Source organism: Cavia porcellus, unplaced genomic scaffold (assembly GCF_034190915.1).
Source record: "Cavia porcellus strain 051 isolate PalLab524CR breed Dunkin Hartley unplaced genomic scaffold, mCavPor4.1 scaffold_25, whole genome shotgun sequence".
Lineage (NCBI taxonomy): Eukaryota > Metazoa > Chordata > Mammalia > Rodentia > Caviidae > Cavia > Cavia porcellus.
The window spans coordinates 31,823,652-31,836,979 of NW_026947508.1; the positions used below are offsets into that span (position 1 = coordinate 31,823,652).

The 13,328-nt window shown below is 41.9% G+C and overlaps 1 protein-coding gene across 36 annotated transcripts in view; it reads left to right on the plus strand.

Moving 5' to 3' along the window:
* Nucleotides 1-13,328, plus strand: part of Macf1 (microtubule actin crosslinking factor 1) — a 342,822-nt gene that overhangs the window by 312,948 nt on the left and 16,546 nt on the right. For 20 of the 36 annotated variants that reach the window (XM_063236130.1, XM_063236132.1, XM_063236140.1 and 17 more), the window contains 11 exons: nt 679-873; nt 1,204-1,332; nt 2,158-2,301; nt 2,686-2,874; nt 6,081-6,201; nt 6,905-7,068; nt 7,734-7,748; nt 8,557-8,719; nt 10,077-10,231; nt 10,762-10,836; nt 11,908-11,925. In XM_063236130.1, the coding sequence (XP_063092200.1) occupies nt 679-873; nt 1,204-1,332; nt 2,158-2,301; nt 2,686-2,874; nt 6,081-6,201; nt 6,905-7,068; nt 7,734-7,748; nt 8,557-8,719; nt 10,077-10,231; nt 10,762-10,836; nt 11,908-11,925 (1,368 nt within the window). The remainder of the gene's footprint in view (nt 1-678; nt 874-1,203; nt 1,333-2,157; nt 2,302-2,685; nt 2,875-6,080; nt 6,202-6,904; nt 7,069-7,733; nt 7,749-8,556; nt 8,720-10,076; nt 10,232-10,761; nt 10,837-11,907; nt 11,926-13,328) is intronic. The other 16 variants (XM_063236151.1, XM_063236150.1, XM_063236152.1 and 13 more) reach the window with 3 other exon arrangements.

Genomic DNA, 13,328 nt, shown 5'->3' on the forward strand with positions numbered 1-13,328 from the left:
TCTTTTTTTGTGTGTCATGTTTAATACATGTTTGCAATACCTAATGATTACATTTATTATGGGAGAGTTTGTACATGGACATAACACATACACTTTTTTATTTTTTGACCAGGAATTGAACACAGGACTTTGCACTTGCTAGGCAGGTGTTGTGCCACTGAGCTATTTCCCCAGCCCCAACACATCTTTTTTCATCTTCTTCTGTTGCCATTTCTCCCTGTTCCCACTAACTGTTCTTCTTCCCATTTTCAAAAGCTCTGTTTCCACTTTTTCCTTCAATTCTTTCTTTTTTCCTTTCCCTCCCTTCCTACTCCATCTACCTCTTGTCCCCCTTTCCATTTGAAAAAAGATTTCCTATTATCAACTGCTTATTCTATAAACTGCAAATGTATTCATATGTATACCCCATAATTTTAGAAATGTTAGTAAAATTATTCCCATTTTACAGATAAGGAAACTAGGACACAAGTTAATTAAACCTGCTATCCAAAATCACGACACTCATAATAAATCCCTGAACTGACATTGAGCTGCTGCTTTCTTCATGTCACTCTGCCTGCCTCTACAGATAAAAAAGACTCATGATTAGAACCTACTAAGGGAGTGATTACTTTGTGGCTTTACTGCTCGAATGCAGACAAAATATTTGTAAGACAAACTATTTCTCCTGTCTTCTAGGTTTTCCAGAAGGAACTAGGAAAGCGAACAGGAACTGTTCAGGTCCTGAAGCGGTCAGGTAGAGAACTGATTGAGAATAGTCGAGATGACACCACTTGGGTAAAAGGACAGCTACAGGAACTGAGCACTCGCTGGGACACTGTTTGTAAACTCTCCGTTTCCAAGCAAAGCCGTCTTGAGCAGGCCTTAAAACAAGTAAGAGACAATTTGGGAGCCAACCCAAGGCAGAGATATGGGGATATTTGTTTTAGTTTCTTTATGAGGCTCAATTCCAGCCAGTCTCGAACATAGTATAAAAATTGATACTCTGAATGTCCTTTCGGATTTATTAGTATTAGAGAATAGCATATCTGTGACTTTCGAAGATCTACAAATGAAAGATGACCTTGATGGAGCTTTGACCAGCTTAGAAAGTGCCTGTGATACACTGAAGAATTCAGTCCCAGACCCTTTCTTTGGCATGTTCCAGAGTCTGAAGCCTCAGCTGCAGAGAGAGGTCCAGTCTTTTGTGCTTGGTTATTTCAGGCTGAAGAGTTTCGGGACACAGTCCACATGCTGTTGGAGTGGCTTTCTGAAGCAGAGCAAACTCTTCGCTTTCGGGGGGCACTTCCCGATGACACAGAAGCCCTGCAATCTCTCATTGATACTCATAAGGTAATGTAGGCCCAGGGGCTTAGTTACCTGTGCTACCTATCACAGGTCACTGAGGGTTGCCCCACCCTGAGGAAAGTAGGATTTGCTTGGAATAGCATCATGCGAAAGGAGCAAAACCAGAACCAGCCAGTTCATTGAGTTAGCAGGAATGAGAGAGAAGTGACTGATAGTTTTTGTGATACCTTAACATTCACTGATTTTTCCAAAAGCAATTCATGTTGGTTGTAAACAAGTAAAATAATGTATCACTCTGTAAAGAAATTGCAGGTCACTCCCCTTTCTTTACTCCCTCCTCTTCTTCCCTTTGTTTGACTTACATTTCAGCTTTGGGCCTTGTCTGATCTCCAAGAACTGCTTACCAGACTATAGAATATAGCCCGTGTCTCAGTGTACCTGATGATGTGGGAAATGTTGTTTTCTTTTCTAATTTTCATGTTACTACCCAGAGATTTTAATCTTAGTTTTGTCATTGTATCCTGTGATGGATATTTTTTAAAAACTGTGGTGTTTCATAGATACTATATTTTTTCCAAGACAAATATGTTTACAGACATGGAAATGAATAAAGATAAGATTTTTAAAAAGAGAAAAATAACAGTAAAAAGAAGGGCATACCTCTGTGTCCCTTATCTATTTTATAAATACTTTTCACCTTCCCATATTTTCTAAAACTGGAAAAGAAAATACAGGCTTTTAGGGACTAATGAATGCTAACATAGATAGGGGAAAAAATACACTAAAATTTCTTTCCCTTCTGAGTATAAGAGAACACTGCTCACAGAGTACATTTCTTCAGTTTTTGTTTTCCGAATTTTGTTTGTTTAGGAGTTTATGAAGAAAGTGGAAGAAAAGCGAGTGGATGTGAATGCAGCGGTAGCCATGGGAGAAGTGATCCTGGCTGTCTGCCATCCTGACTGCATCACGACCATTAAACACTGGATCACAATCATCCGGGCTCGCTTTGAGGAAGTGAGTCACCATATACCCTGGGATACGAGATTGCAGTGATAACATAAAATAATAAACAACTTTCTTGTTCCCTCAGATAAGGAATTTTCTTACTCATTATGAATTTCTGAACAAAATTTAAGCTAACATTTTAGTAAAGACTTCTTGGTAATATGCAGCATTCTAGAAAAATAGTCCTAGTATAGTGATGTGTGACTCAGAAGGACCTGTGGTGTGTATCTTCTCATTGGAGAACTAGCTGCTGCTTGTGGCTTTTATCCAAGTTTTCTCACTGGATTGAGAAAGAGGACTCTTAACTGCTTGGGCAGTCTTTCCCCCAAAAAGCTGTGTGGATCAGATGAAAAGGGGCTTTGGAACAGGGATGGTTTTCTTCTCTCTCCCCAGGTCCTGACATGGGCAAAGCAACATCAACAGCGCCTGGAAACTGCTCTGTCAGAGCTGGTAGCTAATGCTGAGCTCCTGGAAGAACTGCTGGCATGGATCCAGTGGGCCGAAACTACCCTCATTCAGCGAGATCAGGAACCCATCCCTCAGAACATTGACAGAGTTAAAGCCCTTATCGCTGAGCATCAGGTATCCTGACCTCACTGTGTTTTCTGTGCAGTCATGGAGCCCATTTTCTTTTCACAGTGCACTCGTTGTTTTAATTGTGCTACACATATTATTGTAGACTTAGCTGCTTGAAACATTTTACTCTGACCTTAGTTTCCTTAAGTTGAGAGTCATGAATTAGCTGAGTCATCTTGGGGATTTTAGGCGGAAACCAAAGTGTCCATCAGTACTGTACGTCTCATCTGAACTCTGAGACCATCTTCCAGGCTCACTCAGTTCCTTGCAGTTGTAGGACTGAATTACCAATTTCCTTGGTGGCTTTTAACTCCTGTAGAGCAGTGGTGGTAACCTGCTGCATGCATGTTGCAGTGGGCTGTGTATGTCACTGAAGCTCTAACCGGTTCACCATCATTGTGCAAGAGGCTCTCTGTCCCTGGGTCTTAGCCATAGAGCCCTCTCACTGGCTTTGCAAAACCAGGAAAAACTTCCCATTGTGCTGCAACAAGATGTTATATAATGAAATGTAACCAAAGGAGGACTGACTGTTCTGCCATTGCATAGGCGTCACCCTCACTCAAGGGGGTTGCAGAGGGCAGGCACACTACAGGGCAAAAGTCCCATTACACCTGATTTCATTCAGAAAGAGCTCTTGCCCAGCAAGGAAGGACGAGGACAACACAGGAGAGCAATAATGAATGAAAGCTCAGTTAATGCCATCTTCGTAGCTTATCCTTAGAAAGCAAGTACAATCTTTAACCATGGAGATTTACACTGAATGCAAGCGTGGGTTTACTACGTTTTACTCTCAGTCAGTATAGCCGTTTTAGTTTGTATAGAAAATTACTCTAGCAAGTGAAAACTTACTGTACTTCGATGAAATTTACCTACACTAATACCTGCCCTTGAGACTCGGGGTCATCCTCCTGGTTAAGGGGAGGCCTCTTGTAGGTTATCCCACCTCCCCTTTTTTGTCTTGAGGCTCTCCCTTTGTATGTGCACTTGCTATGAAGCTTTCAGGAGTGTCCCTTCAAGCCCATGTCCCCTCAAGTTACTGCCATTGCTGCTGCCCTCATGCTCCAGCCAGGTTTCTCATTCCGTCTTCTCTCCTCGGTGCCCATTCATTCCGCAGACCCCCGTGGTTTCTTCCACTGTCAAACCACTGCATGTTTCTGGGCACGTCCTCTTGTTTGTCTTACCTGTCATGTGGCAGAGTTGGATGTTGGTTCTTAAAACTCTCCTTTGACTTCCCTGTCCTTTCACTTTTTTTCTCTGAGCTCCCCAACTGTTCCCTTTTAGTCATCTTAATGGTTTCTTGTTGCTCTCCCTACTTGTTGGTATTCTCTGACTAAAGTCCCATTCTTCGCACACTTCTCATAGTGCTAAGATTTATTTAGTCTAGCAGCTGTGGTCATCTGTAAACCATGGATTTCCACATCTTTTTCTTCATCTCTACCACGATTACCTCTTGAAGTCCAGACATAAAGTAAACTAGAAGTGACTCTAAAATTCCATTTTTGTGCTAGGCATAGTGGAGTGGGCACTTGTCTATACCAGCACTTGAGAGGCTGAGAAGGATTGCTGCAAGCTCAACACCAGCCCGAAATACATAATGAGACTCTGTCTCAAAACAAACAAAATTCCATTTTATCTTTGCCTCCTTGCCTGGCCCCACCATTTCCTTTCAGACCTGTCTTTCCTTACCTAACACAGTAGCTATGGGTCTCCCTTGTCTTGTTCCCTCTTCGTTTAGCCTGTCAGCACATCTTACCTGTCCTGCTTTTGAAATACCTCTGGACTTCATCATATCTCCTTTGTTCAGCCCCTTGCATGTTTTGCCTCAATTATGCAATGGTTCCCTAATCTCTGTCCCTAATGCTGGTCTCTCCCTGTACCCTGCTGCCCCCCCATCCACTCTTTCATCTTCAAAGAATGACTCCAGCATAAGTGCTGAACTTTTGACTTGCCTGGGCCGCATTAAGTGAACACAAATTGTCTTGGGCCTCATATAAAGCATGTAATGTAGTTAATGTACATAATTAACAAGTCTTTTTTTTAAGATACTTTTATTGTCTAAAAAAAGACAAAAAAAAAAAAAAAAAAAGATTGTAAGCCAGGCATGGTGGCTCAAACGCCTGTAATCCCAGTACTCAGGAGGCTGAGGCAGAGGGCTGGTTGCGAGTTCAAGACCAGCCTGGATTACAAAGTGAGCTCAAGGCCAGCCTGAACTGCATAGCGAGACCCCGTCTTAAAAAATTTAAATATTTTTATTATAAAAAGAGGGCAACATAAACCTAGTTGGATATTTGACCTTATTTTTGTGAAACTGACGTGTCAGGATGATTTGATATAAGTGGTGGCAGTTTGTTGAGCATTCTCAAGGTGCTTATCCGAAGTTTATCTGATTTTCCTCTTCATCCTTGAAGATCATTGTTCACAAGTGCACTGATTGTGTAGCAGGCAGAAAAGGCAATGTCAGCATCACATGCTGCCCCCTCCCCTGCAGCTTTCTGTTACCTACATAGTCTGCACTCAAGCGCCAAGCAATCAAGTCATAAAAGTATTGATTAAAAATCAATACTTAAGAGTTCACTGTCTTGTGAGGCTGTGTTATTAGCTATCCAGAGCCACACACCCATGTCACCTGTGGACTGAAAGTTGGACATGCCTAGTCTGCACTGATCTGATCTTGTCTCTTCTGTGGATCAGAATCCTTCAGTCGTCCCCACTGCTCTCAGAATAATAATCATTCTTCTGCCTGCCTCTCAACCCTGCCTCTTGCCAGGCCTCTGATTGTATCCTCTGTGCAGCCAGTGAGGGGAGGGGGCCTCGTCCCTGGTGCTGTTGGGCTCCCTTGCTCTGCCCAGACTGCACTCTGCTGTGACTGCCTGCTCCCCCCACCCCTGTCTGTTGGTAACTTGGCTCAGCTTTCCTGCCTCCTTGGGCTGTGACTTACACAGTGGAGTTTTCCCTGGAGCCACACTTAGCACTCTTGAGTCATGGGCTTTCATCACTAAGCTGTGGTCCATGGCTGGAGGCTGTGTTTTCCTTTTTCAGGTCTTTAGTCCTGGTAAAGTTGCTTGCTCAGTTAAATTTCTTAAAAGTAATGAGAGTATGCAAGGACATCTGTCACTTGAGTAGTTAGTTACCGACTTGGTCTTTAGTAGTAAGAAGTTGCCTGTTTGCAAAAGAAAACTTTCAGTTCTTCTCTCATTTTGTGTACTTAACAGACATTTATGGAAGAGATGACCCGAAAACAACCTGATGTGGACCGGGTCACCAAGACATACAAAAGGAAGAATGTGGAACCTGCTCATGCTCCTTTCATCGAGAAATCTCGTGGTGGTAGCAGTATGTCTCTACCCCATTAAATTAGAATGCTAGCTGAAGATGAACACTTTCCAAAAGTCTAAGTAGATAACTTCTTGATTTTCAAAACCATACGGGGTTTGAACAAAAATCTCTCTCTCTTTTTTTTTTTTTTCCTCGGCCTTAAACTTGTGGCAGTCTTCCTGCCTCAGTCTCCCCAGTGCTGGGATCACAGCCATGTGCAACCATGCCCAGCTTCAAAATCTCCTGAAACTCATTTACCTTATACTAACTTACTCTGTTGTTTTGAATTAGTATGAAATTTAATTTAACAACAATGAAACTGGTAGGTAACTAGGTAATGAAACTAGTTCTGTAGCAGTGGCCTTTTCATTATTTTGATCATCAGTCCTATTGACATTTGCTTTGCGCTGATTTAGTTATAGCACATGTAAGTGTATTACCCACTGCTTTTGTCATCGAGTTGACAAGTCCTAGTTCACTACAGTAAGACAGAATCGGTGGGTGATATGTAGGAGCTAAGTAAACACCTGTTGGCTGGGAGGAGGGTCAGAGGTGGTGTTAATACACCTCCATGCCTCAGTGTTGCAAAGTCCAGCATTTCTTTCTGCAGTTACTGACTGGGTAGCAGTATAAAGGTCTCTTGAGTTCATCCACATAGCTGTTTCTCTCTGTGAATGGACAAAACCAGCTTTTCTAATCTCATGGTTATTTTTCTTCTTAGGGAAGCCCTTGAGTCAGCCCACACCTCCTCCCATGCCAATCCTTTCACAATCTGAAGCGAAAAACCCACGGATCAACCAGCTGTCTGCCCGCTGGCAGCAGGTGTGGCTGTTAGCACTGGAGCGCCAGCGGAAGCTGAACGATGCTTTGGATCGCCTGGAGGAGGTAATGGCCCTTGGGCCTTCAAGGGATTTTTTCCCATAATCAGAACATAGCCCTTCTGAGGCCCTCTTGCTGTGACCATGTGCTTCCACCTACCTGTCCAGAAATAGAATCTGGGCCAGGGATTTAGCTCAGTGGCATAAGTGCCTGCCTGGCAAGCACAAGTTCACGAGTTTGATCCCCAGTACCAAAAAAAGTAAGAAAGTACAGAAGTAGAATCAGACTGGTACGAGTCCAGTACTTCTTTCTTCAAGCTCCCAAATGAGAGAGAAAAGACAAATGTCTAGGAACACCACTCACAGCAGAGAAGGCTGTAGCATCTGATCATGGAAAGCAAGAAATTAGGCAGTCTATACAAGAATCAGGCAGTGGCCTGATGCACCTCAGCACCTTGCTGTAGTTCAGAATCAGGAGCAACTTTGAAAAGCTTTCTCTCTGTACGTAACTTTCCACACAACTAACTGACCATTTTGAGGCCTTTGTGTAAAGGTGTGTATGCTACACAATTGTGAAATAAGTCATTAATTATACTCTTAGTATCATCACTAGGTCATAAAAAGCATTCTATTTTGAATGATTACCCCATATAAAAATGTAATACTGTATTTCCTAGTTTTTAAAGGAAGCTTCTAATATCTTTTATATTTTTTTATTTGTGCCTGTCAAAGCAACTATACCCAGAAGTGAGTGTTCTGTGTTTTTTTTTTTTTTTTTTTTTTTTTTTTTGGTGTTATTTCTGTAGGTTGATTGAATTTTAAGCATATTTGATTCTGAAGCTTTTTTCCCCCATTCCTTCCAATTTTGGAATTTGAAAGACCAGGGGGAAAACTGCTACACTATTATGTCATTCCAAATGTGAATCACTATATACAATCCAAGGAGCTGAAAATCACCCTGCCCACTGCCTAGGCCTGCTCTTTTCCATGAAGGCCAAACATTTAACATAGATGTCAAGTGTGCAGTTCCCTCTGATGCCGTTTCAAAGGAACATGCTTGGGTACAGGGTTGGGTTCCTATTCCTTTGATCTAGAACTCTAATTTTTCTCAAGGAAGTCTCAGAAATTGGTAGCAAACATGGGCCTCCGATGTGGCCTCATGTGTGATTTATAGAGCCTCTCAGAGCAACATGTGAGCGATGCTGAGACCTTGTCTCTGGGTTGGTACCCATTTCCTTACATGTAGGCGGATAGTTCTTGACAAAGTCCAAAGGGAAATCAAGCCTGGCTCCACCCATTTTCGTTCTGCGTGCTCTGTATTTTCTGTGGTAGTGTTTTTTAGTTACTGTTTTTCTTGCTGCTGCATTATACATGGCTCATGTAAGCAATCATGGGTTAAGTGAAGGGACCAGACTTTGCCTTCACAGAAGAGTCACGTGTGAACTGCATTGTTGGCCTGCATGGCTTCACTGAATGTTTGAAAATTTTGGTATGCTCTGGGCAGCTTGGAGAGTCCAAAATATGAGATCATTTGACACTTCTGATTTCTGTCTAGTTGAAGGAATTTGCCAACTTTGACTTTGATGTCTGGAGGAAAAAGTATATGCGTTGGATGAATCACAAGAAGTCTCGGGTGATGGATTTCTTCCGACGCATTGACAAGGACCAAGATGGGAAGATAACACGTCAGGAGTTTATTGATGGCATTTTAGCATCCAGTGAGTCCACTTGTAATTCCAAACACAGGTCACAGATGGATTTCTTGCATGTACATTGTAGAAGTTGTGATGTTCTGCAAAACAATCTTTCAAAGTAAAAGCTACATTTTGGGGGATGAAGTGATACAAAATGAATTAAAAGTGGTCTAGCAATTTGATGGAAAGATTCTCATTTCACTAGGAATAAAAAGCTATCTTGATAGATACACTGGGGCAAGCAGAACACATTTGAGATATGACTAAGAAATTATCTTTTCTGAATGTTGAGGGTCTAACATTTAAAAGATAACATAAAAGCAGTTTCTGATATCTTTGTAATAGTTCATACAGTATTAGTAGTACATGTAGTTGATGTATAAAGTAATTAAATGACTTGCCAAGTCACAGAACATTTCTTAAACTATGCAATCTTACATGACAGTCACAGCCTATTAGAAGAAGTAAAATTTGAGCTGAGCTCCAAATGATGAGAACAGTCAGTCATATGAAGATTTATGGGAGGAGCTAAGAGGCAGAAGGAGGAGAAAGTAGCAGCATTTGTGTGGCAATGAAGCTAATGTGTTCTAGTGATGGAAATGTTGGCCTAGTTGGAGTGTCGTGACCAAACAGGAGAGTGGAAGAGTGACCAGCAGCCAGTTCATGCAAGGCCTCGTGGGAAAGTTCAGAACCACCTGAGGTTTTCAGCTGAAAAACAGGGTGATGCAACTTAGGTTTTTATAAATCACTGCAAATACCATAAAGATACTCCCCTATGGAAAGTAGTTTGTCAAGAATCAAAGACAGTAAACATTGAAGAGGAGAAAAAAAAAAACACACTATTAATGCCAAAGGGCTACTGTTCAAAATAGTGACAAATCTAAACATCCAACAATAAGGGAGTGAATAAATTCTTACAATGAATTATTGTAATATTTTATGTCTTTTGTTGTATCAAAGTACTACTTTTATTTTCTTAATTGCAAAGAAATTAGGGGAATCTCTTAGCAAATACGCCAAAATCGTAACAGTGACTGGCCCCTGGTTGCTACATTTTTTAATGCTTTTCATCTTTATAATTTGAATCTTTTTTTAAAGTGGACAGCCGAACATGGTGGCACATGCTTGTAATCCCAGCACTTGGGAGGCTGAGCAGGAGGATTGCTGTGGGTGTGAGGCCAATTGCATAGTGAGTTCAAGGACAGCCTGAACTACACAGTGAAACTCTCAGAAAACGTAAAATGTAAAGTGAATATACACTGTTCTTCAAAAAAAAAAAAAAAATCAAAATACTATGTATTTTTTTCTGTCAAGTATTTATATAACTGCTCTCCAACCAGTAAGCCACCTGAATGTTTGAAAGTGTGGTTCCTTTCTCCAGAGTTCCCTACCACCAAGTTAGAGATGACTGCTGTGGCTGACATTTTTGACCGGGACGGTGATGGCTACATCGACTATTATGAGTTTGTGGCTGCTCTCCATCCCAATAAGGATGCTTACCGACCAACAACTGATGCAGATAAAATTGAGGATGAGGTATTGATTTTGAGGTGTTTTGAATATATTTTTTTGATCATCAGTTTATATTGTCCCGAATTGTTCAGATGTAGTTACTGTTATCAGACTTTCCCCTTGACTTGGGGAGTTGATCATTTGGAGTTTTTTGAGGGAAGGGGGATCTACTGTTGATAGGAGCCTTTTCAGGGAATCATACTCATCCTGGTTCATAGGTATCGTGTCACTTAAGTGGACTAATTTTAGTCCTCAGCACCCTACCTCAGAATCCAGGGACAGGGTGTTCAAATGTAGCACATAGGGGTGAGATGTACCAAGCATGATAGTTCATGCCTGTATCTCAGTACTCCTGGAAGGCTGAGGCAGGAGGATGGCAGATGTGAGTACTGCCTGGGCTAGGGACATAGGTCTCAGTGCAGAAACCCTTAATTCTACACCCACTGCCCCAGCCCTAAATGATGAATAAGATTTCTGTTTACATATAAAAATAATTTTTTTTTTATTTCTTGCTCCACCATTATGCTTTTGTTGTTGTTGTTTACATCCAATAGGTCACAAGACAAGTGGCTCAGTGCAAATGTGCAAAAAGATTTCAGGTGGAGCAGATTGGAGAGAACAAATACCGGGTAAGGAAGAGAGGAACCATGCCTTTGTGGTGGTTATTTCCTCATATGTGACCCACAGCAGACTGGAGGATCCCACTTTCTCACTCCTGGTGCTTGACACCAGAGCCAGTAGACAAGAGATGTGGTCACCCTTCAGCCTTCATCTCTGAATATCAGTTGTCAGTTGTCTGTTGGGCTAAGCTTATTTTGTGCCCTATATAGTTCTATCTGAGAAGATTCCATGGCCAATGGCCTGTAGCTAATACTTGGCAGGGGAGGAGATGCTGTAGAGCCCTCACCTCACTGCTGGCCAGAATCTTAATGGAGGTGAGGCTGCCCATTTGGATGGTTACATCTGTCTAATGACTGATCATTCACCCCAAAGAACTGATTATCCTGAGCCAGAATGGCTCCCAGGCTTGGAGAGGGCGTTAGGGACTGCATTGGGGCCTCGGCAGATACTGTGCCTGCTCTGCGTGGGCTGCAGAGGAAACATACATCCATGAGGCAGCCAGGTTCCCACGCCTGAAATACTTGGCTATAGTGACAGTGGTCTGTATTTGTATTGGAGCTTGAGAACCAGAATGAGGAAGTGGTAGAAGGCATGAAAACAAGGCTCCTAAAATATATTCACTAGCTTGCTAGGATTCCATGAAATCTTAAGAAAATTCTATGATTGGTGAGGAGGTTAGATTGAAACGCAGGAAAGTCTAGCTTCCTTTAGCACCTCAAAATGTTCTCAAAATACGCCAGATCCACACCAGGCTGCTGTTAACTGAGCAGGAGGACTGGGAGTCTGCCTTAAACCCAACGCAGAGCATTTAGTTAGAGCTCCAAGTAACCCTGTGCTGGCTTGTTGGGTTTTATTTTCTTGTTCATTTAACTATCTGTTAGCAAAATGAACTAACGAGCAACACAGAGTGAAAATTTAGGGCTGGTTAATTTGTAAAATCATGTTCTGTTACAGGAGTTCAGTAAGAATACAGTCTGTGTATTTAGAAGACTGTTAACATGGTATAATTGCCGTTTGTTAGTGTTAATGTGACAAAATGTTCTCTTTTTTCCCCCACCCTTTACTCTTACTGTCTGTAGTTCTTCCTCGGCAATCAGGTACAGTGTGCCTTGCAATGTTTTCAGTGGGAATGGTCTGTGTAGCTGCCTATCCTTTGCTGTGGGGAGAGGACGTAATCCAAAGCATGCCTGGTCACCTCTGGTTGTCTTACCAAGTGGAGAAACTGCTAACAGGGCCAGTATCACAAAGCTGTCTTGACAGCTAAAGGATTTTTAAAAGCAAGATAAAATTTTCTTATTCAAAATTAGATTGAATAAAGATATTATGCTGCACTGAGTTATAAGTAATATGATCAGGGAAATTGAAGGTATAACCATTCCTCTTCTGAAAAAACCTAGTCTTAGCGCCAGGGATACAGCTCAGCAGCGCATACCTGCCCGGCAAGTGTGAGGTCTTAAGTTCAATTCCTGGTACCCAAAAACAAAAGCCTAGTCTTGAACTTGTGTATTGGAAGTCAGAATAACAGCAGCACAGTTCTCGTTGATATCAGTCTTTTGATAGTCAACACAGATTTTGTAATGTGCACTAAGTCAGAAGGTCCTGGGGGTACTTTAGTACGGTCTGTTTAAAAACTGCTTCAGCATATGAGGTGGCGAACTCCTGTAATCCCAGCCCTTGAGAGTCTGAGACAAGGGGACCATGTATGAGGCTAACCTGAGCTACGTAATGAGTTCAAGTCCCAGCCTGAACTACAGTGTGAGACTCTATCCAAAAAAAGTGTTTTCTTTTTTCATTAATATTTTTAGCTACTTACACTTTTATAATTAGAAGGTACCTGAGAATTGTAGTATAGAAGTCATAATTAACTATATCTGAAGTTTGCTGAGTCTGGCCAGTCAGATCAAATCTAATGAGATGAAATTAGACTTACATAAAAGATTGGATACCTTGATTCCACTTGGTAACTTAAACCTTTCACATCCTTTTGAGGGTCTTGGGTCTTGTGGAAGGCAGTTGCATGAGTAAAATCTGCCTCTCTGCTATGAAAATAGAAATACTTAGAGTTGATTCAAAGCCTTCAGTCAGTGTTAAACTCCAGGCACTGCAATGATTACTAACCACAGTAATGTTCTGGGCACAGTAGTGTTCTAGGATAGAAAAAAAAATAATCACGATGAGAAGAGTCAGATATGTTAAGTAATTCACTGCAGTAGAGCATGCAGCAGGCCTGCTTTCAGCTGAGCTTCTAGGTGCTAGGGCTCCCCTAAAGGGGCACTGACACCTTCTTCCACTGCCTTATTGACCAAAAGATGAGTTGTTCTAATATTGAAACAGAATTATGAAGTTCATTTTTTGTCTGAAGCACCTGAAGCCTCACAAATCACGTGCCAGCTAGGTGTGGTGGCACACACCTGTAATCCCAGCACTCGGGAGGTTGAGGCAAGAGTATTATTGCAAGTTCGAGACCAGCCTGGGCTACAAAGTGAGCTCAAAGCCACCC